General features: G+C 35.9%; 1 protein-coding gene across 3 annotated transcripts in view; it reads left to right on the forward strand.

The window, feature by feature from the left end:
• Bbs9 (Bardet-Biedl syndrome 9) overlaps positions 1–27,432 on the forward strand; it is a 462,827-nt gene that overhangs the window by 20,312 nt on the left and 415,083 nt on the right. For all 3 annotated transcript variants that reach the window (XM_076863784.2, XM_076863792.2, XM_076863800.2), the window contains exon 5: positions 5,873–5,986. In XM_076863784.2, coding sequence (XP_076719899.2) covers positions 5,873–5,986 — 114 coding nt within the window. The remainder of the gene's footprint in view (positions 1–5,872; positions 5,987–27,432) is intronic.

Here is a 27,432-nt window from a genome sequence, read left to right on the forward strand (position 1 = left end):
TCTCTTTTTGGGGTGAAGATCTATTAACTTTCTAAGGCAGGCTTTGTAACCAGGGATGGTATTTGGTAGATATCCAGTAACTTCTTTGAAAAATGAGTGTATGAATTTGTGGGTGGTGCTAAAGTAATTGACAGTGGCTTTTTATTATTCTTTATCATGTGATGTTTTCCTTTTCTTTCTCTATTATCTCTGTCAGTTTCTTTTCCTTCCTGTTTATATCAGAGGCCTGATGGAGTATACTTTCACTGGTTTCAGGTAAAAGATGCTGCTCCTCCTAGTAATAGGATATATATTTAGTATTAAGATATATATTTAGTATTAGAGTAAGTAGAGAAGTTATGATATACGTTACTATATTGCATGGATCTAATCCTCTTTTTTTGACTGGGAGCATGTTAATTACTAGTGATATTTTACTGACTCCATTAAAACAGGCAATGGAGGAAGAGAACTTACCCACAGTTAATATTTAGTCCCTTCTAGAGGGCCCATTGGGCTCTAAGCAGGGCCTCTTAGAAACTGAAAATTAGATTAGATTCTTAGCTTTCCTTGGTCGCATTTGAGATAGGCTCAGAAAGACAGAAACCTCTAAAGTGCTTCTGGGCTTAAAGCAAAGGCTGGGGATAAAATGTTTTTCTAAAAAGCCTGCTGGCATGTTTGGTCACAGTTTGTTTATGGGACTGTGGTATCTATCCTCCAAATTAGTGTTGAAAATGAAAGTTATTTGCCACAGGAATGGTGATTTTTATTGCTCTTTTATTCTTTGTTTTCATTTAAAAGCTTTATGTTCTCTATAGAGACCAAGATTTGTCCAAACTACATTCCCTTATGCCCCACCTCACTTCCCTTCTGTCTCTGATTTCTTCTTTCTCTTATGATACTTGTAAACTGACAATTTCTCTGTTTTTCCTGGCATGGCTTAAATTAAGAGGCATGGGAAATCAATATTTTTGTTCTCTTGAATGTTTCTTGAGGTTCCAGATTGAACTTTTACCTAGCTTTTACTGTAACATGGGAAGCACAAATGTTTCTAGTTTAAATAAAATGACTGGTGTTGGGAAATGAAAATATTAGCTGAACTTGACATCCTGTCCCCTGACTGCCTCCTGCCCAAATATTTTCTTTTATTGTCTGTGTGCTTCTGAAAAGGATTTGAGGCAAACTGAAGATCTTTAAAGTAAAGTCTCTTGGACATACCAAATACCCACTGCCAGACATTTTTTTCCCCCTGGTACTGGGATTGAACCCAGAAGTGCTCTACCACTGACCTACTCTCCCAGACCTTTTTTTAAAAGTTTTTTTATTTTTTAGTTGTAGTTGGACACAGTACCTTTACTTGATTGTATGTGGTGCTGAGGATCAAACCCAGGGCCTCACACTTGATAGGTGAGCGTGCTACCACTGAGCCACAATGCCAGCCCTCTCCCAGATTTTTATTTTTCATTTTGAGATAGGATCTCACTAAGTTGCTGAACATAGCCTCAAACTTGAGATCCCCCTGCTTCAGCTTCCAAGTTTCTGGGATTATAGGCATGCATCAGTGTATCCAACCACTCCAGCCCTTTTAATTTTTTGAGACAGGGTCTCACTAAATTGTCAAGGTTGGCCTTGAATTTGTGATTTTCATACCTCAGCCACCTCAGTCACTGAAATTGCAGGCATGCGCTACTGCCACAGGCCCAAACAGCCCTTAAAAGTCAGAGACTACTGTGCTAACCTCTTTTTGGTTAGTGATGTGTCATTAAATGTGTGCTTAATTGAAATAATAGGATCTTGCTGACCTGAAGGTACCTCATTTTACCATACTGTAGTAAGAGAAAGCATCATGTGGCATCTGATTCTTTTCCTCCTTCCTTTCTTTCACTGGGGATTGAACTCAGGAGTGCTTTCCACTGAGCTATATCTCCAGTCCTTTTTATTTTTTAATTTTGAGGCAGGGTCTTACTAAATTCCTGAGGCCTTGAACTTGAGGTACTTCTGCCTCAGCCTTCTAAGTCCCTGGAATTACTGTGGTATGCCACTGTGCCCAGCCTCAGGTTCCTTTTGATGGGCTTCAGTTTCTGAGTAAACGCTTACAGATGTGTGAGCCATATTGAGTTTGTACTTGTAGTCTTTTCCAATTGTATGCAAATGTGTACTGCATAACATAAGTGTAGTACATAAATTCATAACTAGTCAGTACAAATCTGACTACTTACAGATTAAAAAATTTTTTTTTTCTTGTAGTTGTAGATGGACAGAATGCCTTTATTTTATTATTTTATTTTTTTATGGGGTGCTGAGGATTGAACCCAGTGCCTCACACATGCTAGGCAAGCAAGCGCTCTGCCGCTGAGCTATAGCACCAGCTCAACTTATAGAATTTTAATGGTTGCCATGAGAAGGATAAAAAAGATGTGGTTCTTTATGTTTGATTGACTTATATAATCTAATTAGTTCTTTAACTCAATGAACCTACTTAATCTGTAATTAGCTCATTGAACATCTTTAGATTGTGGAGTAGTGATCTAAAATTACACTGAAAACTGTCACCAAGGAGATCTTTGATTCTTTCTTTGACTTTTGGTTTTCTGGAGGTTTTTTTTTTTTTTTTTGTATAAATTAAATCTTCTTGTGTGATAAGACCAGTAGAATAAATGTTCTAAATATGTGTTTACTTTCTTTTTAAAATTTTTTTACTTCAGTTATACATGACAGTAGAATGTATTTTGGCAAAATATACGTAAAGTATACGTTATTAGGTTCCCATTCTTATATTTGTAGTTACTTTCTAACTGAAATATTTTTTATTAACTTCAGCTTCATGTAGACAAATCATATACTTACTATATTCAGTCTACATATCTAAGGACAAAACCTGTATAATTTTTTATCTTTGTGGAAATGTAATTTTTTTTTAAGATGGACACAATACCTTTATTTAGATTTTTTTTTTTTTAAATGTGGTGCGGGGGATTGAACCCAGTGCCTCACACATGCTAGATAAGTGCTCTACCACTGAATCACAACCCCAGCCTACTAATTTTTAATATGGTATCATTGATGCTTTTCTAGGAAAAATACAAATCCTATTATTATTTTATGCCAAATGTGTTTAAATATTAACTGCTGAATCCAGTATTCACTGGTGTGAATTCTTTTTTTTTTTTTAGATGAACATAATACCTTTATTTTATTTATTTTTATGTGGTGCTGAGGATGAAACCCAGTACCTCATCTATGTTGGGCAAGCGCTCTACTACTGAACCACAACCCCTGTCCCCTGGTGTGAATTCTTTTTTTTTTCTTTTTAAACATTTATGTTTTAGTTATAGGTGGACACAATATCTTCATTTTCTTTTTATGTGGCTCTAAGGATCGAACCCAGTGCCTCAGGCATGCTAGGCGAGTGCTCTACCTCTGAACCACAATTCCAGCCCCCTGGTATGAATTCTTTTTTAAAATATTTTTTAGTTGTAAATGGATCTTTTATTTTATTTATTTATTTATATGCAGTGCTGAGGATTGAACCCAGGGCCTCACACATGCCAGGAAAGTGCTCATTCTACCACTGAGCCATGACTACAGCTCCTTAATGTTACTTGATTTTCCTCTCTCATTTCCTTTTCTTTTTCATTTTCTTTTTTAAAAAGAGATGAGGTCTCACACATTTTCCAGACTGGCCTGGAACTCCTGGGCTCAAGCAGTCCTTCTGCCTCAGCCTACTTAGTATTGGGACTACAGGTACAGGCCACTGCACTTAGCTTGCAGTGGCATATTCTTACTACTTTAATTTGGGAAATTGTTATTGACCATATCTGTGGACATTATGATCTTTACTGAGGGGAGGACCAAATTCCCTACATGTTTTTATGTGATGGATAACCAGGCATGATGCTATATCATGCCTGGCTCTGAAGGACCTGGTTTGAGCAAATATCCTTTACCAGTTATGTGATTTGGGGGAAATTTCTTAAATTTTTTTGAATTTAAGGTTGCCTTTATTTTAAAATGGAAAAAAATATTCTTATACTCTAAATGCACATTGGTAAGTCATTTGGGACAAAAAACCCCAAACAAATAGATGCACATATTTATATATTTAGATTGTTTTAATGATCAAATACTACCCAGTTTGGGGACTCTTGTTTGTTTTCTGGTAGTTTAAAATTTTCTTTAATTTTTACATTTTGAATGAATAAATGACAAAGATGTTTCTTCATTTTTTTTTTTTTTTGAACTGCGGATTGAATTTAGGGGCACTTTACTACTGAGCTATACCCTAGCCCTTCTTAAATTTTATTTTGAGACAGGGTCTGATTGCCCAAGTTGGTCTTGCACTTGAATCCTCTCACCTTGGCCTCCCAAATTTCTGGGATTATAGTCAGGTACCACTGTGTCAGGCTCAGAGATGCTTCCTTATGGAGAAAGTTGTTTTTTGAATCTTTTTTCTTTATTCCTAATGCTGTTACCTGATTGCTGGTCTGTAGCTCTAACTGTAAGGCTACCACCAGAGAAAAAATATGGGTAAAGAATCTTTTCCTGGGCTGGGTGTGGTGGCGCATGCCTGTAATCACAGGCTGAGACAGGAGGATCACGAGTTCAAAGCCAGCCTCAGCAAAAGAGAGGTGGTAAGCAACTCAATGAGACCCTGTCTCCAAAAAAAAAAAAAAAAAAAAAAAAAAATAGGCTAGGGATGTGGCTTAGTGGTTGAGTACCCAGTAACCCCCAACCCCAGTTCACGCCCCAGTAATCCCCCTGCCCCCCACCCAAAAAAAAAAGGATCTTTTTTTTTTTTTTTTGTACTGGGGATTGAACTAGTGGTACTTAATCACTGAGCCCTTTTTATTTATTTATTTGTGGTACTGGGGATCGAACCCAGAGCCTTGATCACGTGAGACAAGTACTCTACCAACTGAGCTATATCCCTAGCCTCCTTTTTATGATTTATTTCGAGATTAGATCTTGCTAATGGCTTAGGGCCTCACTAAATTCTTGAGGCTGGCCCTGTGTTGGATAAAGAATTTTTTCTTGACTGGCATGGTGGTGCAATCTTGTAATTCCACCAACTCCAGAGCCTGAGGCAGGAGGATTACCAGCTTCAGCAATTTATCGAGCCCTAAGCTATTTAGCAAGACCCTGTATCAAAATAAAAAAATAAAAAGGACTGGGATGTGCTCAGTGGTTAAACACCTCTGAGTTCAATCCTTGATAATACTCCCCTTTTCCCCCCTCCCCCCCAAAAAACCACAAAACCCAATCACAAACAAAACCTTTTCTATTATGAAAAGAACTAGAGGATAATTGTGTTCATATGATCTATTAAATGCAGAGAAAGTGTTTTTTCTTTGTTTTGAAGGAGGTGATTTTGACAAAGTTAAATTAAAACACATTACTTGCTGAGGGAAACTTAGAGAATCTCTCCATAATCATAGTATATAATGCATTAGGGGATTGAGTATTTTGAGAGTTGAAATGGGAAAATGCATTTCTGTTAAGTGTTGGAGATTTTTTTTTCTTAGATACTTCAAGTCATTTTGTTTGCTCTGTTATTATTTATAAATGCAAGGAACTTAACCTCATTTATTTGAGAACTGAAATTAGAGTATTTTGTTGTTATTTAAATAATTACACTTCACTCAGGCAAGTCTAATAGAAATAGATAATAAAATGTTCCCCAGGTAGTATTTCATCTAATGGTGTAAAATCTAGCTGAGATTTAACTGGTTTTAACTGTGCTATGTTATCATTATGCTAATTGTTCATAATGTCTTAGTGCTTTGTCATTTCAATTTTCACTAGCATTAAATCACTTGGTATAGAGGATGAGAAGAAATTAATGACTTTTCACATAAACAAATATAAAGTAATCTTTTAATTATTTTCTCCTTAGGAACATTGGGTAATGTGGAACATGGGAACCAATATCAGCTTAAATTAATGTATGAACATAATCTTCAGAGAACAGCCTGCAATATGACTTATGGATCATTTGGTGGGGTAAAAGGTAATTTGTTTTTAATCATCAGTATGTTATTTTAAATGATAGATTTAAAATATTTGGTCATATTAAAATGGAGGATTTTGTAGTTTGAATCTTAGAGCAAGTTAAAATAAGATATTTTATTGAAAAGTTTGTATCCAAATATTCAAAACAATAAAAAAGGAAACTTTAAACAACAGATGTGTTTGATTTTCATAGCCTTTGTACATGGTCTACGGAGACATTTCTAAATGCCTATAAGCTGACTGAAATTGAGTGTTTTTTTTTTTTTTTTTTTTGTGTGTGTGTGTGTGCTAGAACTGTGTGCCTGCCTATTTGAGGGAGATTAAGGGCTGACCTTCTTACTGACAGGCAGTACTTGCTGTATCTGCTACAGATATGGTGAAGCTGCAAACCCTTCTCTTCATCCTACTCATCTCCAGAGCTGCTGCATGGAGTTCTTATGGGTTGTTTTTATGCAAGAGCAACTGTAAGAGTGGACAAGTGAGGGCTGAAATATAGGCTTGATTCTGCTTATCAAATCACACTTTCGGGCTTGAAGTAAATCTACCCTCGAGGAAGTGGTGCCTTTTTAAATTTCACAAAGGCATCACTTTTCCCAAGTACAGTTGTCCTTTGGTATCCTTGGGCCTTGGGAGATTGAGTCTAGGACTCCCCTTACCTGTAGATATCATAATCCCTTATGTAAAATCCCTTAGGTAAGCCAGGTGTTTTTTTTTTTTTAATTTATTTATATATATATATATATATATATATATATATATATATATATATATATATTATAGTGGTGTACCCCTAATCCCAGCAACTCAGGAGGCTGAGGCAGGAGGATACAAGTTCGTGGCCAGTCTCAGCAACTTAGTGAAATAAAAAATAAAAAGGGCTGAGGACGTAGCTCAGTGGTTAAGCGCTCCTGGGTTAAATCCACAGTACAAAAACAAACAAACAAAAAAAGGTGGTGGGGGGATAGTGTTTGCATATAACCTACACATATCCTTAGTATACTTTAAAATATTTTAGATTACTTATAATACCTAGTACAATGTAAGTGCTATGTAAATAGTTGTTAGATTGTATTGTTTAGGGAATAATGACCAGAATAAAAAAGTCTGTACATATTTAGTTCAGAGCATCTTTTTTTTCTGTGTTGGTGATAGAACCCAGGGTTTCCTGCATGCCAGACAAATGCTCTACCACTAAATCACATCCCAGCCTTCTTGGATATTTTTTTTTAATATTTATTTTTTAGTTGTAGTTGGACACAATACCTTTATTTATTTTTATGTGGTATTGAGGATTGAACCCAGGGCCTCACATGTGCTAGATGAGCGCTCTCCACTGAGCCATAACCCCAGGCCCATTCCTTCCTGAATATTTTTGATGCCAGGTTGGTTGAATACACTGATGCAGAATGCTATAATAGGAAGGCTGACTGTACTGGCTGGTAAGGATGTGTTCTTCCAACCTTGGCATTTTTGTTTCTAATTAGCAAAAATGCTCCCTTCAGTGTGTGTACTAGACCTAGAACTTCTGGAATCTCCAGGGCATGGTGCTTGTGTACACTACTGCTATTTGAGTGTTGGGAGTTCTTATTGGCGACCAGAGTTTTCTCACTGTGCTGAAACACAGAAGAAGAGCTGGTGGTGCTGGGTTGAGAACAGAAGTCATGTGCTGACACTTACCCATGTTATTTTGTGACTGTGGTTGAGTATGAATTTATATATGTACTTGTGCCACCTTTTGAACATGATTAGGAATTTTATAATATTTTTGCTCTTTTTGAGTTTATGTTTTTGTGAGTTTATTTTTTAACTGTTACATTACAGTGGTTAGTTATATTACATTTTTCTTTAATTACACAAGAAATGACTATTTTTGAAATATCTTTCATCTGTATGAACTTCATTTTATTCATACATAGAGGTGAAAGCAGGGAGGGCATAGATGAATTTGGGCATACTAATTACCAAGCATAGACTTTTGTTTTGCAGTACTGAGGATTGATCCCAGGGGTGTTTTACCCCTGAGTAACATCCCTAGTCCTTTTTATTTCTTGTTTTGAAACAAGGTCTCACTATGTTTTCCAGACTGGCTTCTAACTTTAGATCCTCCTGCCTCAGCCTCCTGAGTTGCTAGGATTATAGGAATGTGCCTCCATACCTGCACAATCATATATACTTTTGGTGGTGATGTGCAGCTAAAAGTTTGCTGTCACCTAAAGTGATGTGAAACAACAGTTGGTTAGATTGCAGAATTACTTAACTCCAGTAATGGGAATGTTTGCATTATTTGAGGAGTGTGGGAAATGTTTAGAGTTAATGAAGAGAAGAGAGAAAGAGATTTATGTGAGAAGCAAATTTTAGTCAGTACTTCTTCCACTCTCAGCTTTTAGAATTGATTTTCACTGTTTTTTTTTATTTTATTTTTTTTAAGTCTGACACCATTGGGGGATTTAGGTCTCCCTTTGCTATTTTCAACTTATTTTTCCCTATCAAATCCCCAGAAGCAAATTGCTAAATTCTGTATTCCATCTGGATTCCAAAAAATTATAATTAGAGAAAAAAAGTGCTTTGGCTAATTAAAAGTAGTTTTTTAAAAATTATATCACAACATTTTTTTTTTGAGTACTGGGAATTGAACCCAGGAATTCTTTATCACTGAGCTACAGTATCTCCCAAGCACTTTTAATTTTTATTTTGAAGCAGGGTCTCTCTAAATTACTAAGTTACCTAAGTTAAGGCCTCACTAAACTGATGAGTTTGGCCTCAAACTTGTGATCCTTCTGCCTTAGATTCCTGAGTTGCTGGGATTACAGATTGGAGCCACCACAGCAGACTCATGACAATTCTTTAGATCACATAGCAAATGTTATTTTATATAGATTATATTGTATTTTTTATTTCTTTATCAGATCACATTAACCCAATTAAAGAATTTTCTTGCTTTTGTGTAACATTTTTTGCTGGACTTTATAATGGACCTCCAAATTAATGTGATAGAGTTCAGGGCATGCTGTCTTAAAATAAGGGATCATGGGGCTGGGGGTATGGCTCTGTTGTAGAGCACATGCTTACCATGTATGAGGCCTTGGGTTTAATTCTCAGCACCAAATAAGAAGGAAAAAAAAAATAAGAAAGACCTTGACAATTTGAAGAACACCATAGTAGCAGCGAGATTACTCTGACCTTCCCTCTACCCTTCTGCCCTGAAGCAGATCATTAGACTTATAGGAGAGGTGTGCTTCCTATACCCAAAGGGGAGAAGTATCCTTGTCTCTGAAGATGAAAGGTCACAGAGAAGAACCTGAACAATCAGGCTTTGCGGAGTACCTTGTTCATTACCATTAGATCATACCCCCTTGGCTCTATCATATTTTTCCAATTTCTTTTTTTCCTAGTGATCAGTGTATTTATTTATTTATTTATTTATTTTACAGTAGAATGCATTTTGACATATTTTGTACAAATGGAGCACAACTTCTCATTCCTCTGGCTGTACATGGTGTAGTGTAACTCCAATAATATAGTCATACGTGTATATATGATAATAACGTTTCTCATTCTACCAACTATCCATTTCTTTCTTTTTTTTTGGTGGTGCTGGGGATTGAACTCAGGGCTTTTGGGAATAATGAAAATGTTCTAAAATTAGATCATAGAAGCCTGGTGTGGAGGCTCACGTCTAAAATCGCAATGACTTAAGAAGCTGAGACTGAAGGATTGTATGTTCAAGGCCAGCCTGGATACTTGTTGATCCTGTCTGAAAATTTAAAATAAGGAATTTAGGATGTAGCTGAGTAGTAGAGTGCCCCTGGGTTTGATCCCCAGTAACATACACACATCTACACACATACAAGTGTGTTGCACATCTCTAAATACATTAAGAACTATTGAGTGGTTTACTTTATAAGAGTGAACTTTGAAGTATATGAGTGATATCTCAATAAAGTTGATAAAAAATTATCCATAGGATAAAATCTAATGCTAGAGAGGTGAGTCATTCATTCTTCATGGTCATATCTCTCTCTCTCTCTCTCTCTCTCTCTCTATATATATATATATATATATATATCTGTGCTGGGGATTAAACCCAGGGCCTTGTGCATGCAAGGCAAATACTCTACCAACTGAGTTATATCCCCAGCCCATGAAAATGTCCTTGATACTATAACGAAAGTCATAGAAATATGCATGGGAATGCATATTAGAAAATTATCCAAAATATGGTAGTCATATAAAGTTGCCATTTATTTATTTTTCTCTTCTTCCTGCTTTTCCTTCCTTCCTTCTGTATATAAATAGATGTACTTTTTTTGTAGTAAGAAGAAATTATAGGTGATCTAACTGAGAATGCTACATAAGTTTTGATGAGCTGATTCAGTGGATTATTATAAACCTATTGTTTCATTTGTTGAAATGAAATCTTTCTTCATTAACCTTTGCCTACATTTCTGATTATTTCCTTAGGGTAAAATGTAGAGGTTATTAGGTCAGATAATTATAAAATTACTTTTTTCTTCATAATAAGTAGCCTTTAATGGGCATATATGAATATATAACAGTGAATTCCAACTTTATGAATTACTATAAAGCACCAATTAAAAAAATAAAAGGAAGATCAGTAGAGTAGAAGGGGAGTAAGGGGAGGGACGAGGGGAGGGAAAGAGGAAGCACTGGGAACTGAAATGGAGCAAATTATATTCTTGCAGGTAGATTATGACCAAATGAACACCACTATTCTGTATAACTATAATGCACTAAGAAAAACATTTAAAAAAGAAAGCTTTTCCCTTGAATACTATACAAATAAATGGTACAAAGTATAGAACTTGGGGAGAAGAAAGCAAAAATCACCTCTAAGTTATGCACATTTCAAAAGTTTCATTTTCTAAACTTAATGTCTCTACCTTTCCAGAAGAGAGTGGGTCATTCTTTTAATTTGAAAAATTCCTAAGAGTTAATCTGGGTATAAAAAAGGGAAACTTAGGGCTTCAATAAAGGAATTAAATAAAAACAAAACCCAGCACTGCTCAGGAGTCTGAGGCAGGAGGGTTGCAAGTTTGAGATTTTCCTGGGTTACTTAGTGAGACCCATTCTCTCAAAGGGCTGGGAATGCAGCTCAGAGGTAGAACACTCCTAGATTTGGTCCCCAGTACCACAAAACCAAAGCAAAACCCCTCCGTGTCGGGTTTTTAAACAAATATTTTAAACACTTATTATTTAACAATATTTTAAACAAAATGTTTTTAAATGTATTTATTTATTTTAAATATGTATATATGACAGCAGAATGCATTTTGATTCATTGTACACAATTGCAGCAAACCTCTCATCATATGTGCAGTCATGCATGTACCTAGGGTAATAATGTCCATCTAATTCTCCCCATCTCCTCTCCCCTCTCCTCTTCCCTCCCCTCTCCCCTCCCTACTCTCCACTCTGCCCAGTCAAAGTTCCTCCATTTTTCCCAAGAGCACCGCACCCCCACTTATGGATCAGCGTCCACTTATTATTATTCAGCCTTTATTTTGAGCAGTCATATCAATGTTTATAGCAGCACATTCACAATAGCTAAACTGTGGAAGTAACCTAGATGCCCTTCAATAGATGAATGGATAAAGAAACTGTGGTATATATACACAATGGAATATTACTCAGCATTAAAACAAAATGTTTTAAAACAAGGGAAGGCCGAAGAAGAGGCCTGTTTGTACATGCATCAGAATTAGTTACCACTAGATGGCAGTCCTCTACAACTTTGTGCCTTTATACTGTCTGAATAAGGTATGGTATGAAATCACTAATGGAGGAATTTTGATCTCAGATTAACTCTTTGCCTCTTATTAAAAATAAATGTAACTTCTTCAAGTTGCAGAAAATAATAGTGTTTTAAAAAATAGTAATAATGTTTTTAAAATTATAATACCAGTTCTGATTCCTCACATGTTGAAGTTTGAACATTAGAGAAGCACATGGAGGCAAGCATATAAAGCAGGGTTTATTTAAAAAGGGGTAACATAGACTTCTCCAAGGAAGGAGAAGGGGGCCATAGCAGGTGTCCTGGTATCCCCAGAAGCGAGGTGTTCTGCCCTTTTTATATGTCCTAGGCTTCCTTTGTTTTTCTGCCCTCTTCCTCTTTTCTTTATTCTTCCTGTGTACATGACTAGGCATTTGACTAGGCCTAGGGAATGCTCCTTGGGATGCCCAAAAGGTGGGAAACAGGTGGGCTGAAGGGAGAAGGGCAGGATGGAGTAGCCAAGGACACATTAATTAACAACCTTATAGCTTCCTGTAGAGAGGGTCAATTCCTGGGATAGGTCACCTTAGCAACAGGTTGGAGTGGGGCAGTTTCTTGATAAGGGTGGAGGAAGGGCTCTGAAGGAATTAACATTTCAGTCTTTCAGGGGACAGTCACCAACCTGTGGGACTCACTCAAAATTGGCCTCCTTGATCTGACCTGATTCAATTTATTTATTTATACTGTCTGCCTGTATAATTCTGGCTTCAGTAACATAGAATATAATGTTAAAGTGCTTTCTAGCTGTGCTTCTCAAACTTTAATTTGCATTTGAATAACAAGGAGATCATGATAAAAACACAGATTCTGACTCTAAGTCTGTAATTGGACTGGAGATTCTGAATTTCTGATGGTATTTCAGGTGATGTGAAGTTGCATGCGGTAGCCCTGCACCTGCCAAATGCTCATTTTGAACCAGGCAGTCTTCTAAGCTCTTTACAGGTTGAAAACCTTGTCTGAAATTTAAAAAGTGAAGGCTCATAACCCAGGTTGTATGCATGTAGAAGATTGTGGTTTAAACCAAACTAATTTGCCACCCATATCTGGTCTGTGAGTGAATTTACCTCCTTTCCAATTCAGAATAAAACCCTCCTTTTAGAAAGTTACTTGCTGGGTATGGTGGCATATACCTTTAATTCCAGCTACTCAGGAGGTTGAGGTTGGTAGATCACATGTTCAAGGCCAGCCTCAGCAATATGGTAAGACTATCTCAAATAAAAGGCAGGGGATATAATTCAGTAGTAGAATATTTCCCTAGGATACAGGAAGCCCTGGGTTCAATCCCCAGTGTCGGGGAGGGTGATGGGATAGGATTGGTTGGGGAGTGTTGTTTTGTTTGGCTTAAGTGTATAACTTTGATTCTTCATAGATTATGGGGAACTATGCTGAGTAATTTCTGGGCCATATATTTGATTTTTCAATTTCAGTTTTCTGGTTGGTGCTTTGGTTTGTAAGAAAAGTCCAAAAAACAGTCCCAAAGGAAGTATGATATTTTTTTCTAACTATCTATTTTTTTAAATAGGGGATGTGTTTTTGTTAAATTCTTAAAAATTCTTTTTGATTGTAGGTGGACATATAATAAATAATTATTTAATTTATTTATTCGTATGCAGTGCTGAAAATCAAACTCAGTGCTTCACTTGCTCTACCACTGAGCCATAACTCAGCCTTGAGGAAGATATGTTTTGAAGTTAATATTTTTTTTTTGTGGGGTACTGGGCACTGAATCCAGGGGTGTTTTACCACTGAGTCATATCCCCAGTTCTTTTTATTTTTTATTTTGAGCGCGGGTCTCACAAAATTGCTTAGATCCTAGCTAAGTTGGTGATACTGGAGTTGAACTTGTGATCTTCCTGCATTAGCCTCCCAAGTTGCTGGGATTACAGGTGTGTGCTACCATACTTGGGCACTTTTTATTTTTTAATTTGACAGGATCTTGGTAAGTTCCTTAGGGCCTCACTAAGTTGGTGTGGCTAGGCTTGAACTTGGATTCTCCTGCCTTTGACACCCCCCTCACCCTCACCCCAGATCCTAAGATTATAGGCATACACCACTGCTCCTGACCAACATTTATATTTTTTTAGAAAATGTTTTTTTTAGTTATATATGGAGACAATATCTTTATTTTGTTTATTTTTATGTGGTACTGAGGATCGAACCCAGTGCCTGACATGTGTGCAAGGCAAGCACTCTGCCACTGAGCCCCAGCTCCAGCCCCAACATTTATTTTTTTTTGAAGTTTAAATCTAAGCTGCTTTTTTGAAGGCACATGGACCTGGGTTTATCTTAGTTTATCTTTGTTTTTTGGTGGTACTAGGGATTAAACCCAGGAGTCTCTACCACCAAGCTATATGCTAGCCCTATTTATTTATTTACTTATTTAGGTACTGGGGATTGAACCCAGAGTATTGATAAGTTGCTAGGGCCTCACTAAATTGCTGAGGCTGGGCTTAAACCTGTCATCCTCCTGCCTCAGCTTCCCAAGCTGCTGGGATAGAAGGCCAGTGGTAAAGACAAATATTATTTTTAGATCAACTGCTTTCACTTTGCTCAGTAGAATACGATGCTTTATGTTGTCTGTGTAATGTATCTGGCTACTGTCAAGATATTTGGACTGGAGTTTTCTTTACTCATCATCTGACTTGGAGATACTGTTAGTTACATCCTTATTTACCCGAAATTTGTCCTGTAGGACTATGCTAAGTGATAAATTGATAAACCTTATAATGTATAGGAATCTTTTAAGCATGCAAAAGGGACACTGAAAAGGTATTATTGATTTTTTAGAGGTGTACAGAGCTTTTTAGAGACCGAACCAAGACTTATATATTTAGTCCATCTTTGTATCATCTTTCTCCATCCATTCCTTCAACCAACCAGTGCATATTTACTGAGAATCTTCTGAGAGTCCAGGCACTGTACTAGTTTGAGTAGAAAGATGATAAAATTGTTTACAATCTAGAAGTTGATAAATAATAACTAACTGTGGTGTATTGCAGTCAGTCACTGTAAAGGAGAATATATGCAAAATTTTGTGGGAGCTCTGGGATAGAGAAGCTCTCTGTAGGCCATGTGAATGGTGTGTGTGTGTGTGTGTGTGTGTGTGTGTGTGTGTGAGAGAGAGAGAGAGAGAGAGAGAGAGAGAGAGAATTGAATTTGGGCGAGGATGCACTGTTATCTTTTTTTATGCCACCACTTCCTTTTTTATCCACTTTAATCCAGAAGTTACTAATCTTAGTTTCTGATAAATGATCAACTTTTTTGGTTTTTAGTACAAAGCTTTCATTGCCTAAAGGTTGAGCTATTCACAATCTCTACCACCAAGCTATATGTTAGCCCTATTTATTTATTTACTTATTTAGGTACTGGGGATTGAACCCAGAGTATTGCTAAGTTGCTAGGGCCTCATTAAATTGCTGAGGCTGGGCTTACACCTGTAATCCTCCTGCCTCAGCTTCCTGAGGTAACTGAAGAATAAGATAACTTATTCTTCTTGAGAAGATTTTTCTTTAGACTTTAGAGCACTTTTTAAAAAATTACTTTGCTTTAAATACCCTTGTGGTAGGCATGATGGCATATGCACGTAATTCCAATGGCTTGGAAGGCTAAGGCAGGAGGATCACAAGTTCAAAGGCAGCCTTAGCGAATTTAGTGAGAACCTTAGCAATTTAAAGAGATTGTCTCAAAATAAAAGTTAATGCCCTGGTAACCCTCTCCCCCTCTAAACAAACAAAAACCAAACCTTGTTATTTTCAGACTATTAAATTGGGTTTTCTTGTAGCTTAAAGCCCATGATAAGGCAAAATTATCATCTTTAGCAATTAGCTGAATTTTAGTGGAGATAGACAGTACTCTTCAAGAATACTATGACTCTGTTGAGATTGAAAAATTTAAGGAGAATAGGAAGAGGAATTAACACAGAGATTAAGAGATGCAAATGGGACGTACATTGTGGTTCATGCTTATAATCTAAGAGACTAAGGCAGGAGAACCACAAATCTGAAGCTAGCCTGGGAAATTTAGCAAGACCCTCAAAAATTAAAAAGGGCTGAGGATGTAGATCAGAAGTAAAACTCCTTTGAATTCAATACTCAGTACAGAAAAAAGAAAAAACAAAAACAAAAAAATGTGGGGATGGAGGGCAGATGGGTTGTGGCTCAGTGGCAGAGTGGTTGTTTAGCATACTTGAAGCTGTGGGATTGATTGCCAGGATTGGGGGTGGTAGTGCACACAAGTGGAGAGAGGAGAACATGGTGTCACATAAAGGGAGGGAAGAGTTTCTTTTTTTTTGGTACCAGGGTTTGAACTAAGGGGTACTCAGCCACTGAGCCCCAGCCCCAGCCCTATTTTGTATTTTATTTAGAGACAGGGTCTCACTGAGTTGCTTAGTGCCTCGCTGTTGCTGAGGCTGGCTTTGAACTCAAGATCCTCCTGTCTCAGTTTCCTGAGATGCTGTGATTACAGGCGTGCACTACAGCGCCAGGCTGGGAGGGAAGAGTTTCAAGCAGTAATGGGAGTCGAAAATGTCACAGGTTAAGCACCTGGAGCATTGAAAAGAAACCACTGGATTTGGCTATTTTTAAGTCATCTATGATACAGGAACAGTTTTAAAAGAAGGGGAAGAATGTTGGTCAGGTTGCCCAGGAAATTGAGGAATCGTTAGAGAAGAAATGGAAATCCAAAAGGAAAGCTCATACATAAAGAAATTTGGTCTTGGGCTGGAGTTGTGGCTCAGTGGTAGAGTGCTCACCTTGCATGCACAGGCACTGGGCTCGATCCTCAGAACCACATATATGTAAAATAAAGATATTGTGGATACCTAAAAAAACAAATATTAAAAATAAATATTAAAAAAAAAGGAAATTTGATCTTGAAGGGAGGGGGAAATTAAGGCCATAAATGCGAGGGAAAAGTAAGGAGGGAGAAGTCTTTGAAGATACAGGATGAAACCTTTATCTGATGAACAAAATGTTTTCTATAATATTTTGCTGAAAAATTAATTTGTGTTCATTTTTTATTTTACAAATTATGTTATTTGTATTATGATGTGCCTATTTTATTCCTTAGAAGTTTATTTCTTATCACCTAATTTGTACTGTATAGTCATATTGCATCACTGCCTTCTTCTCATAATGAATTTGTGGTTTATGGAAAAAGGGTTCTTTAAGATTATCACCACTATTTACTTCTTTGTTCTATTTTTAAAGATTATTTTTCTTGATCATAAGCTTAGTTTTATGTGAGACTATTCACATTTTGAGCTTTCCTGGTAAACACATAACTTAAAGACTTAAAGGACTGTTAGTATCAAAAATCAGAATCTCACAAGGTAGTGAGACTCTGTCTCAAAAAATCAAACCAAACCAAACCAGGGCCGGGATGTAGCTTAGTGGTAAAGTATACCCCTGGGTTCAAATCAGTAGGAACACCAAAACAAAAACAAAAACAAACAAACAAAAAACCAGAATCTCTCAAGTTTTGCAGTGACCACAATTTTGCTTTTCTGTGTGGATTTGGGTGTACTTCTGTTCTCTTTCCAGCCTTGCTTTTGGTATAACTGCAGATTACATTGGTTTCAGCTGACAGTTGGAACACTGAAAAGAAAACATTGAATTTGGCTGTTTTTAAGTCCTAGGGTTTGTCTTATCTTTGGTTAGCAGATATTAGGTGCAGTTTTATGGGATATACCAAAACAGACAAACTCTAAATTGGTAAAAATATGCTTATTTGGTCTGTCTGTGAGTTAAGATTCTGCTCAAAGAAGGGGCTAGTGTAGACAGGAGCCGCCCTTAACTCAGTTATGTAATAATAACAAAATAATAGCAAAACAGTATAATAACAATAGAAAATGAAATGGGTTTTGGGTGGCTCAGAACTATAAAGGCCCATCTTACCTTTGGTTTCTCTTTACCTCCCAGAACCTCCCTTAGAGTGTTCCATATGACAGGAGAGGCAAGCAGTGGTGATTTGGGAATGTGCTGGAAGAGGTCTAAGTGGATTGCAGAAGGCAGAGGCTTGCCCTGGGTCCCCAGCAACCTTATTCTGGCAACATTGTTGGGGAATATTTGCTCTCAATGTTTCTTCATTTTGAGAGTTTTGTTATAATTCAATTGAATGCTTTGCAAGGTCACTTGTTTTTAGTTCTGGGATGCATAGATATTTTAAATTTGGGGGTATGTCCCAAATTCTTTATAGATAGATTAAAACTTATAACAATGTAGGGCATGATTTTACTTCATCTCTTTCTCACTTCAATATTACTCACACCAAAATGTGCATACTTTTGTTATCATATGAAAATGTTATCTTTTCATTGAAATCATATTTTCAAATTAATATTTTAAACATCTAGAACTATAGAAAAGAGACAGTAATTGATTTAGCACCACCTCTCAGACATAACCCCTGATAACATACCAGAGTATAGTATAATGTAATCAGAAAGTTCCAATGTGAGCTAACTTGAGTAATTTTATTTTTTTGGAATTTACCTCTCATCATCAAAAAGACACAACCATTGAAAAATGTTACATTTATTATGTAAGGTCTGGTGCTGTATAATATGGGATGTAAGCAACATGGCAATAAATGTTAAATGTATATTTCTTAGAAAGCTTTGACTTCATATTGCATATATCTTTAAACTATTTTTTCTTATTTATGATACTAGGGATTGAACCCAGGGCCTTGTGCATGCTAGACAAGCACTCTACTGCTGAGCTATGTCCCCAGCCTTCTCCTTTTTTTTTTTTTTTTTTAGACTTGAAGATAGGTTCTCATTAAGTTATTGAGACTAGCCTCAAACTTGTGATTATAGGTTTGCACCACTGCACCTGTCTTATTATTTGTATTCTTGATGGCTTCCATTCTAACTGGAGTGAGATGAAATCTCAGTGTAGTTTTGATTTATATTTTTCTAATTACTAAAGATGTTGAACATTTTTTTATGTATTTGTTGTTGATTTTTATTTCTTCTTTTGAAAAGTGTCTGTTTAGTTCACTTGCCCATTTATTGATTGGGTTTTTTGATTTTTTTTTTTTGTTAAGTATTTTGAGTTCTTTTTATGTCCTCTTTTTTATAAATTAAAAAAATTATTTTTTAGTTGTAGATGGGCACAATATCATTAATTAATTAATTAATTAATTACTTAATTTTTATGCAGTGCTAACGATTGAACCCAAGACCTCACATGTGCTAGGCAAGTGCTTTACCACTGAGCCATATGCTCCAGTCTTTTATAAGGCACTAGTTCATTTATGCAGATGGGGCCTTCATGACTCAATCACTTCCCCAAATACCACCAAAATAGGGATTAAGTTTTAATACATAAACTTTGGGGACATATAGATCATAGTAAGTAGCCTCTGGCAGTGATTTTAGATCTGTCCATTTTAATTAATTTATTTATTGTATTGGGGATTGAAACCTAGGGGTGCTTATTACCAAGCTATATCTCCAGCCCTTTTTTTTATTTCTTATTTTGAGGCAGGGTCTCACAAAGTTGCTTCGGGCTTCACCGAGTTGGCTTTTAAAAAAATTTTCTTTAAATTTTTAAATTTTTAGTTGTAGTTGGACACCTTTATTTTATTTATTTATTTTTTTGTGTTGCTGAGGATCAAACCCAAGGCCTTACACATGCTAGGCAAATGCTCTACTGCTGAGCCACAACCCCAGCCCGCTAAGGCTGGCTTTGAACCTGCCTCAGCCTCCTGAGTTGCTCTGATTACAGGTGTGTGTCACTGTACCTGGTGGTTGATCTGTCCATTTTATATACTGTTCATGTTATGTGGATATGGGCTTCATGACGTAGTGATCACATGACCCACTTGTCATTTGAGATTTGATATATGACACCACAGTTATGTTTCATTACTCAGCAGAGTGTCCCTCAATTATTTATAATGCAACACATACACATATACAACATGTTAGGTTTGTTTTGGTTCTCTTTTTATAGTTTTAGTTCTCCAGCCTCCCTTATCACCCCATAGGCTTATTTTGTTTAATTCATATTCTTATTAAATTGCTCAGTAGTGTGAAAAGTTTTCAGTGAGCTTTCTTTGATTCCTGGTTCTGTTTTTCCTCCATCTGCCTTTTGTATATTGTCTTTCCTGCTTCCCCTTTCCCTGCCATTCTTCTGTAGTGTGTTTGAGCATTTGCTAGGCCAGACTCTTTACAGACTTGCTTGGTCAACTCTGTCTGGGCTTGTCTGCTTTTGTATGTGCTATCTTTTTTTTTCCTACCATCTGTTCCACCCAATCAAAGATGAGTTTGTTTTCCTTACTGATATACTGTTTTGAGGGCGAGATATTATCTAGTCTCTGCCTATCACCTGACTATGGGGGTAATGGGTTAGGGATGGGAGGTGGAAATATTTTCTGTGGTTGTGGCAGCCTTCCTGGAGGATATGGCCTCAGCCCTTTTTTCTGCATCTTACATCTCATACTATCTGAATAGTGTGAAGCTCTCACTATTTGGATGGCCTTTAACTTGAAATTTATACTCCTGGGTAGGTGTGGGAGATATTCTCAAACTTTGATCTTCTGGGTAAGGATTTCCTCATCAGGTTTCCCTGAGTCAGTCGCATATATCCCTTCTCTTGTTTGTCGAAATCTCATCATAAGTTATTTCCATTACCTCCCTACCTACTTTTTATTTTTTGCAGCAGTGGGGATTAAACCCAGCAGTGCTATACACAATAAGCTACACCTCAGCCCTTTTAATTTTTTATTTTGAAACAGGGCTCTCCAGATTTCCCAAACTGGCCTTGAACTTGTATTCCTCCTATTTTAGACTCCTGAGGAGCTGGGATTATAAGCATGTGCTGACATGCCCAGCCCATCCACTTTTCTTTTGGCCCCACTTGAGTGTGTATGAAGGTTCATGTGGCAGTTTCTCTTCTAGCCCATCATTTACTCATACTGATCATAATTTCTGGAGCTAGTTAGCTTGCTTGGTACTCTTTTGTAGTCTATCCTCTTTTCTCCTCCTTCCTTTACTTCCTTCCTTCCTTTTTTTTTTTTTTTTTTTGGTACTGAGGATTGAAACCAGTGGTGTATTACCACTGAGCTACTTTTTAAGTTTTGAAACCTTATCTTGCTGAATTGCTTAGGCTGGTCTTGACCTTTTGATCCTCCTGCTTTAGCCTCCGGAGTTACTCCTGCCTTTTTTTTTTTTTTTAAGAAAATATGCAAAGGGTCAATATGTTTTTGTTGTTGTTGTTTGACAGGAAGGGAATATGGTGAAGTTAGAGATTTTTGGTATTATGGACACTTGCATTTCTCCAGACTGTTTCCCTCTGAATCTGTTTTCCTCTAAATTTGGAAGTTTTAGTGAGATTTTTAGAATTTTATTTATTCACACTCTTACCACTGCTCCTCCTCATGTGAAGTTTATAGTTAGCAGTTTTACAAAATGCATGACATTTGGTCCTAAAGATTCTCACAAACATCTGCTTGATGGTCAACATTTTTCAAAGACTCTATAATAAAGTTTTATCTTTTCCTTAGTTTCAGTTTTTCTAGTACATGTTTGCTATTCTTTATTATTAACTTATTTATTTGTTTTCTTAATCAACAATATTACATTTTTGAATGGGCTTTTGAAACTCATCCCTATGCTAGATTTGAAAACTGGATGTTCATCAAAAAAATTCTTGTGGCCTCAACAGTAGTTGTTTGATGATTCTTGTAGAATCACGGACAGGCAATCTTTTATTTCCATCAAATGAGCTATTTATTTAGCACAGATTAATTTCATTGTATTTGATATGAATATCTTTTTTTCCAGATTGTTTTTGGCTTTTAAATGTGTTTGCTTTGATGTGGTCAAATTGTTCCTTTTCTACACAATTTATTCTGTTTCTTGTAAGCCAAGAAGCTTTTCTTCTATGCAGAGTTTCTTTGTTTCTGATGTCTGGAGTTTGCTTTTCTGGCAGGAATTTTTATATTTATTAATAGAGAAAACTACGTGGAGAGTGAGCTATTATTTGTGATCTCTTATGTGTTGTGCTATTACATTTAACCCTATTAATTACTGTTTTCAGACGGGAAAATCAAAGCTCAGCAAAGGTAAAGGTCCTCTCTGAAATTATAACCAGGCACAATGAGGATTTGAGCTATGTAATTCCAAATACATTCATTTCTAATACATTACCTCTTATTTAATTGCCTTGCTAGTTAGAGAGAGAGGGTCTGTATGTACTCTCAGAGGAAGGAAAGGGAGACTTTCCTGTAAGCTTACTGTAGGTAGAGACCATGGCTTTTGTTGACTACCGTGTATGTTGTGTTTTGCAGTCATGGCAAGTACTGGGTGCTAAATAAGTGTTAAATGAATGAGCCAAAACAGTGACTGGGCAGAGTCAATGTTATATTAGACCTTCAAGGGTATTTTTCAGAACAAATGTTAGCCCAGTGCCTTCATTCTACCCAGCTTCTGCGTTTCTATATAACAAACAATGTGTTGAACATATATTACAATGTATGAGTTATGGTTATCACTGTCCCCCTTAGTGGTAAAGTGTGGGTGATTACTTGGGTCTTCTGGGTTCATCTTTACTCAGAATATTTCTCAATTTACCAATGGTGCAGTATTTACATGTTAAGCTTACTTGTACAAATAACAAGTTTTCATCTACTTGCTGTAGTGTTTTTATACATTTTTTCATCCTTTTATTATTAATTTTTAGTATAAAATGTAATTTTAAACTACTATGTATAATAATGCTCACAAATAAAAATGTTTTTGATTTAAAAATATTACTTAAATCCTTTAATATTTAATATAAAAGACATTTGACTTCCTTTTGACCTTAATCTCTCTTCTATCATGCCATTTGAAAGCTCATTTTCCTTTAACTCTTCCAGTTGTTCTACTTTTTTCTTTTCAGTCAAATGGAACTTCAGAAAGAACAGAATTTTTACCAAGGAAAGTTTAACGTCAGAATGTAGACATAATATGGGCATGGTGTAGATTAGAGGTCTGGCAGCACAGTAGTCCCACACTTGGGATAGAGGTGGAAAGAAAATACTATATATAAAAGGTTCAGTATGTTTGGGCTGTAATTGTCAGTAAAGGGGGTGAACAGAATTTTACTAATGATATATATGAGCATGGTAGAATATTTTTTAAATCATAAAATGACTTCTATAAGCTCGTATGGGATTATATTGTCACATAAATAAAAATTCATGAATTCTTTTGAATAAAAGTCCTGCCAAAGAAAATAGTGAAAAGTCAGTGGGAAAGTCAGTCACCTTTTGCCTCATTTTGAGGCAACTCTAGATAATCAGATTCTCAGCCTTCAAATAACTTCTAATTATCTAAAGTGCAGCCTTTTTCTTGTCTGCCAAGAGAATGTATCAGTGGCCACATGTGGTTGCTGAGAGGCTGTGCTTCTCCCAGCTGTCTAGATTCTTTGATTGCTATCCAGAGAGGGAGCTGATATGCTCAGCTGGGGTGAATGAATAGCCAGAACACAGCCTTGCTCTTTGGTGTGGGACTCTTAGTGCACATAAAAGAGTAATGCTATTTTCCTCTTAGGGAATCAGGGGATAATGTTTTGATAGCCCTTGTCTTACCAGTGAACCATATGGCCCCCATTTTTAATACATGTGGTTGAAATGTTAGACACTAATGTTAGAGGAAGAATTTCTACAGTATACTGGCTCCTGTTCTTGCAAGGTATTAAAGTGTAGGTGTTTTATAATATTGGAGAACTTCCCTCATTTATTTTTAAGATCCTTTATAGATCCACAGTGAGAAGTTGGGAGATCAAGGGGATAATAGGATTGACTCTCATCCTGTACTGGGTTTTTTCATATACATGGCATTCATTTATAAAATTTCTGGTCCAAAACCCATAAAACAATGTTATTTTCAAATAGTGTCTTTCTATATATTATGTTGTATAATACTTTTAGCTCCTGGGGGAAGACTTACAAAGAGAGTTCCCTATGGTCTGCCAATTCATTTTTTACATAATGGTTTAAAGTTGTTACTTTTTCTAAAAGGTGAATTCTGATTCTCTCTCTGTATACACTATAGAAATTGAGTTGTTAAGTACCCCTTTGCCTGCTCTTCTAAGAGGAGCAAAGGCTTAAAAGAATGTTTAAAGTTTCTTGGTATAGCTTGAAAAAAAAGTACAAGAATTTCTTTTATAGTGGCTGAATGCGAAGACTGGAAAAGTATTATGGTAATGTCTCTGGTCAGCACTGTCTTTGACAAAGGGATGGTTAAATGTGGTATTCTTAACTGGACATGGTTGTGCACCTGTTATCCTAGCTACTGGGGAGACCAAGGCAAGAGGATTGCATGTTTCAGGCCAGCCTGGAAAACCAAAACTGTAGTTCTATTAGTGTTTGGAAATCATTTTTGATCTGTACATATGTTCTAACATGGTTTCTCTTTAGACAATGGGATAACAAATATTAGATATTTTATTCAATTGAGAAGGCAAATGATTACTACAAATTGCTTTACTCAAATGACACTGTGATACATAGAGAGTTCCAACAGTTTCAGAAATTTATCTACAAAACACAGTGCCATAAATGAACTATCTTTCTTTCCCCATAGTCTCTGTTAAATTGCTTCAGTAACCCTTTTCCATTCCACATGGAAAATTTTACTTACAGATTTAAATTCTAAACTGCAAGGTAGAAATAGATGTGAATGCTTAATATGAAAAACGGATGTTTGTATTAACTACTACCATGTTAATGGTATTTTTAAGGGCATATTAGAGCTGGATGTGGTGGTGTATGCCTGTAATCCTAGCTGCTTGGGGGGCTGAGGCAGGAAGATCAAAAGTTCTAGGCCAGCCTAGGCAACTTAGCAAGACTCCATCTCAAAATAAAAAATAAAAAGGTCTGGGGATATAGTTCAGTGGTGGAGTGGCCCTGAGTTCAATCCCTAGTCCTCCCCACCCCCACAAAAAAAGGATATATGTATGGTATAAAATTTAAGGATATTATTTTTTTGATAGACTTTAGAGTGGTTTCCAGTTTTTCTACAGATATGAACAAAGCTATAGTGAATTTCCTTATGTAATTTGTTATGTGAACAGTGTAAAAATAAGTGTCATATAAATGTAGGATTTTTCTTTAACTATTTGTTAACTTTTTTTCAATTCTTTTTACTATTATAAAAATGTTGTTAGCTAAGGATATTGAGAATAGAGTTCTAATGTTAGAAGCATGTTCTATGTGGAAAAAATGACATTATACATTTACCTCAATCTTTTTTTTTTTTTTTTTGCTATTAGAGATTGAACCCAGGATTTGCTATTAGAGATTGAACCCAGGAGCACTTAACCACTGAGTCACGTCCCCAGCCCTTTTTTTTTTATATTTATTAGAGATAGGGTCTTGTTGAGTTGCTTAGGCCCTTGCATAAGTTGGTGAGGCTAGCTTTGAACTTTCAGTTCTACTGTCTCAAGCCTTTCAGATTGCTGGGATTACAGGCGTGTGCCACCACACTCGGCTTACCTCTTAATCTTTAAATCTACAAAATTTATACTTTCAGTATTTCATATAATATGTATTTTAAGTCACTTTTGACTAATTTAGAATATCAAATGGTTAAGTTGTGCATATCTGAATAAATCTGTTTGTATTAGATTAATGTTTGAACTATATTTCCTTTTTTTTAGAGAGAGAGAGAGAGAATTTTTTTTAATATTTATTTTTCAGTTTTTGGTGGACACAACATCTTTAATTTTTATGTGGTGCTGAGGATCGAACCCAGCGCCCCGCATATGCCAGGCAAGCACGTTACCGCTTGAGCCACATCCCCAGCCTCTATATTTCTATTTAAATTAAAAAAAAATGAATTTGATTTTTAAAACCAGATTTCCTTATGTTGAAATTTGTGAATAAGAAACTTTTAAATCATTTCTAGATATTTGCTAAAATGAGACAATGCTATTTAATATGGAAACAATAACTGATAAATATTTCCAACTCTAATTTGAAATGTTATATTTATGCTTTTAGGGAACTGTGAACATAAAATAGGCAGCGGAAAATTAAGATTTCATATGGCTTTTTGCAGTTAGTTGATTAAGTCCTGTATTGTTCATTGTCCTAAAGATGAAATTTGTACAAAGTTTTGGAAGGTGTAAGTTGTATTAAAAGTGCTTGTTTCCAGTTTGTACAAACTGGCTTAAACAATCTTTCACTTTTCATTTACTGAAGGTAATATGTAAAAAGTAATGGAAAATGTTAAGTAGGAACAAAATGCTGAGATGATGAAAAGCTACAAGGAAAGAAAAAAGACTTTAGAAAGAAACTAGTTTTCCCCTCCCCTTCAACAATCTGTCTGAATTCATTTTACTTTCATTATATTAGTTCTAGCCTGGAGGCAAAGTAAGTTGAGTATTACAACAAAGAGGGTTAGTTATAAGGAGGACTTTTTTTTTTTTCAATAATAAAGTATAACATATGTGTAAACCATGCAACCTTGTAACAGGAAACTTTATAATAAGGGAGGACTGTGCTTAGCTTTTCCACAATTTTGGAAGAATGAATTTTATTAGGTGTTAGACAAAGAAATTATCAACTGACTTTTATGCTGTAAGGTTGAAAGATTTGTTATGACCATTTCTAGACTTTAGCAGTGGTTTTAATGTGGGTCCTGATATATTAGGAACAGTGCCTAGCACTATTAATATGTCTACTGTTGCTAGTTCTCTTAAGGAATATGATGTTTAACTTTTGCCTTTCAGTGAAAGATTATTCAAAATTCTGTTTTTCTGTGGTTTTCTCAGCAGTATTAGGCTGTTCTTGAATTGATCAACACATAATATAATTTGGGAACCCAATCAATGGTTCTTTTCTTTTTGAAAGATGGTGACAAATTCTTTTGAAACTTGGGAAATTGGCTCCATCATTCATCCCTTATTCTTTCTTTGCTTCTCCTGCTCAACTTTCTGAAAACCATATTGTTTTGATATCTATATACAAAACAGATTATCTGCTGGGAAATCAGTATATATCAATTATATTGGAATAAATGTAAGCTTGACAAACAATATAGGTTAGTAGCCATTTGGCCTAATGGGTTACTCAGTTAATGAGGACCCTAAAATTAGGGAGCTCTAATATGCCTGAAATTTTTTTTTTTTTTGTAAATTTTCCCTGGTTTTAAGATTAACTGGCAATAACTGTGTTTTTCTGGCTTTTAAAGGCTAATATATCATGGTAGAGTTTTAGGATTTATATAGTGCTTATTATAGAATAGTTGGGCTCTTTGTATTTATCACACAGTTATTGAAGCAAGCTTGAAGTGTAGAAGTCAGTTCTCTGCCTTTTGGCTTTTCAGCAATCTTTTTAGTTTTTTAAAAACTTTTATTGTACCTGTTCCCTTTCCTCTCTTCCCTCTCCCATTTAAAAATGATTACATATCCCATAAATTTATGTACAATTTTAAATGATGGCAGTAGAAGTTAAAGATGCCCTTTTATGTGTTTCATTGCACTGCAGAGTGGCTAGAAAATCAAGGATGAAGTTCCTAGGAGATGAGATATTAAAAGGAAAGAGGTATTAGAAGTATACTAGCAAGATATATTGTTATACTTTAAAAAATAGACCATATACTCAGAGTATATTAGCAAGATATTGTATTTTTAAAAACAGACCTTTTACTTTAAGCT

This window comes from Callospermophilus lateralis, chromosome 1, assembly GCF_048772815.1.
Source record: "Callospermophilus lateralis isolate mCalLat2 chromosome 1, mCalLat2.hap1, whole genome shotgun sequence".
Classification (NCBI taxonomy): domain Eukaryota; kingdom Metazoa; phylum Chordata; class Mammalia; order Rodentia; family Sciuridae; genus Callospermophilus; species Callospermophilus lateralis.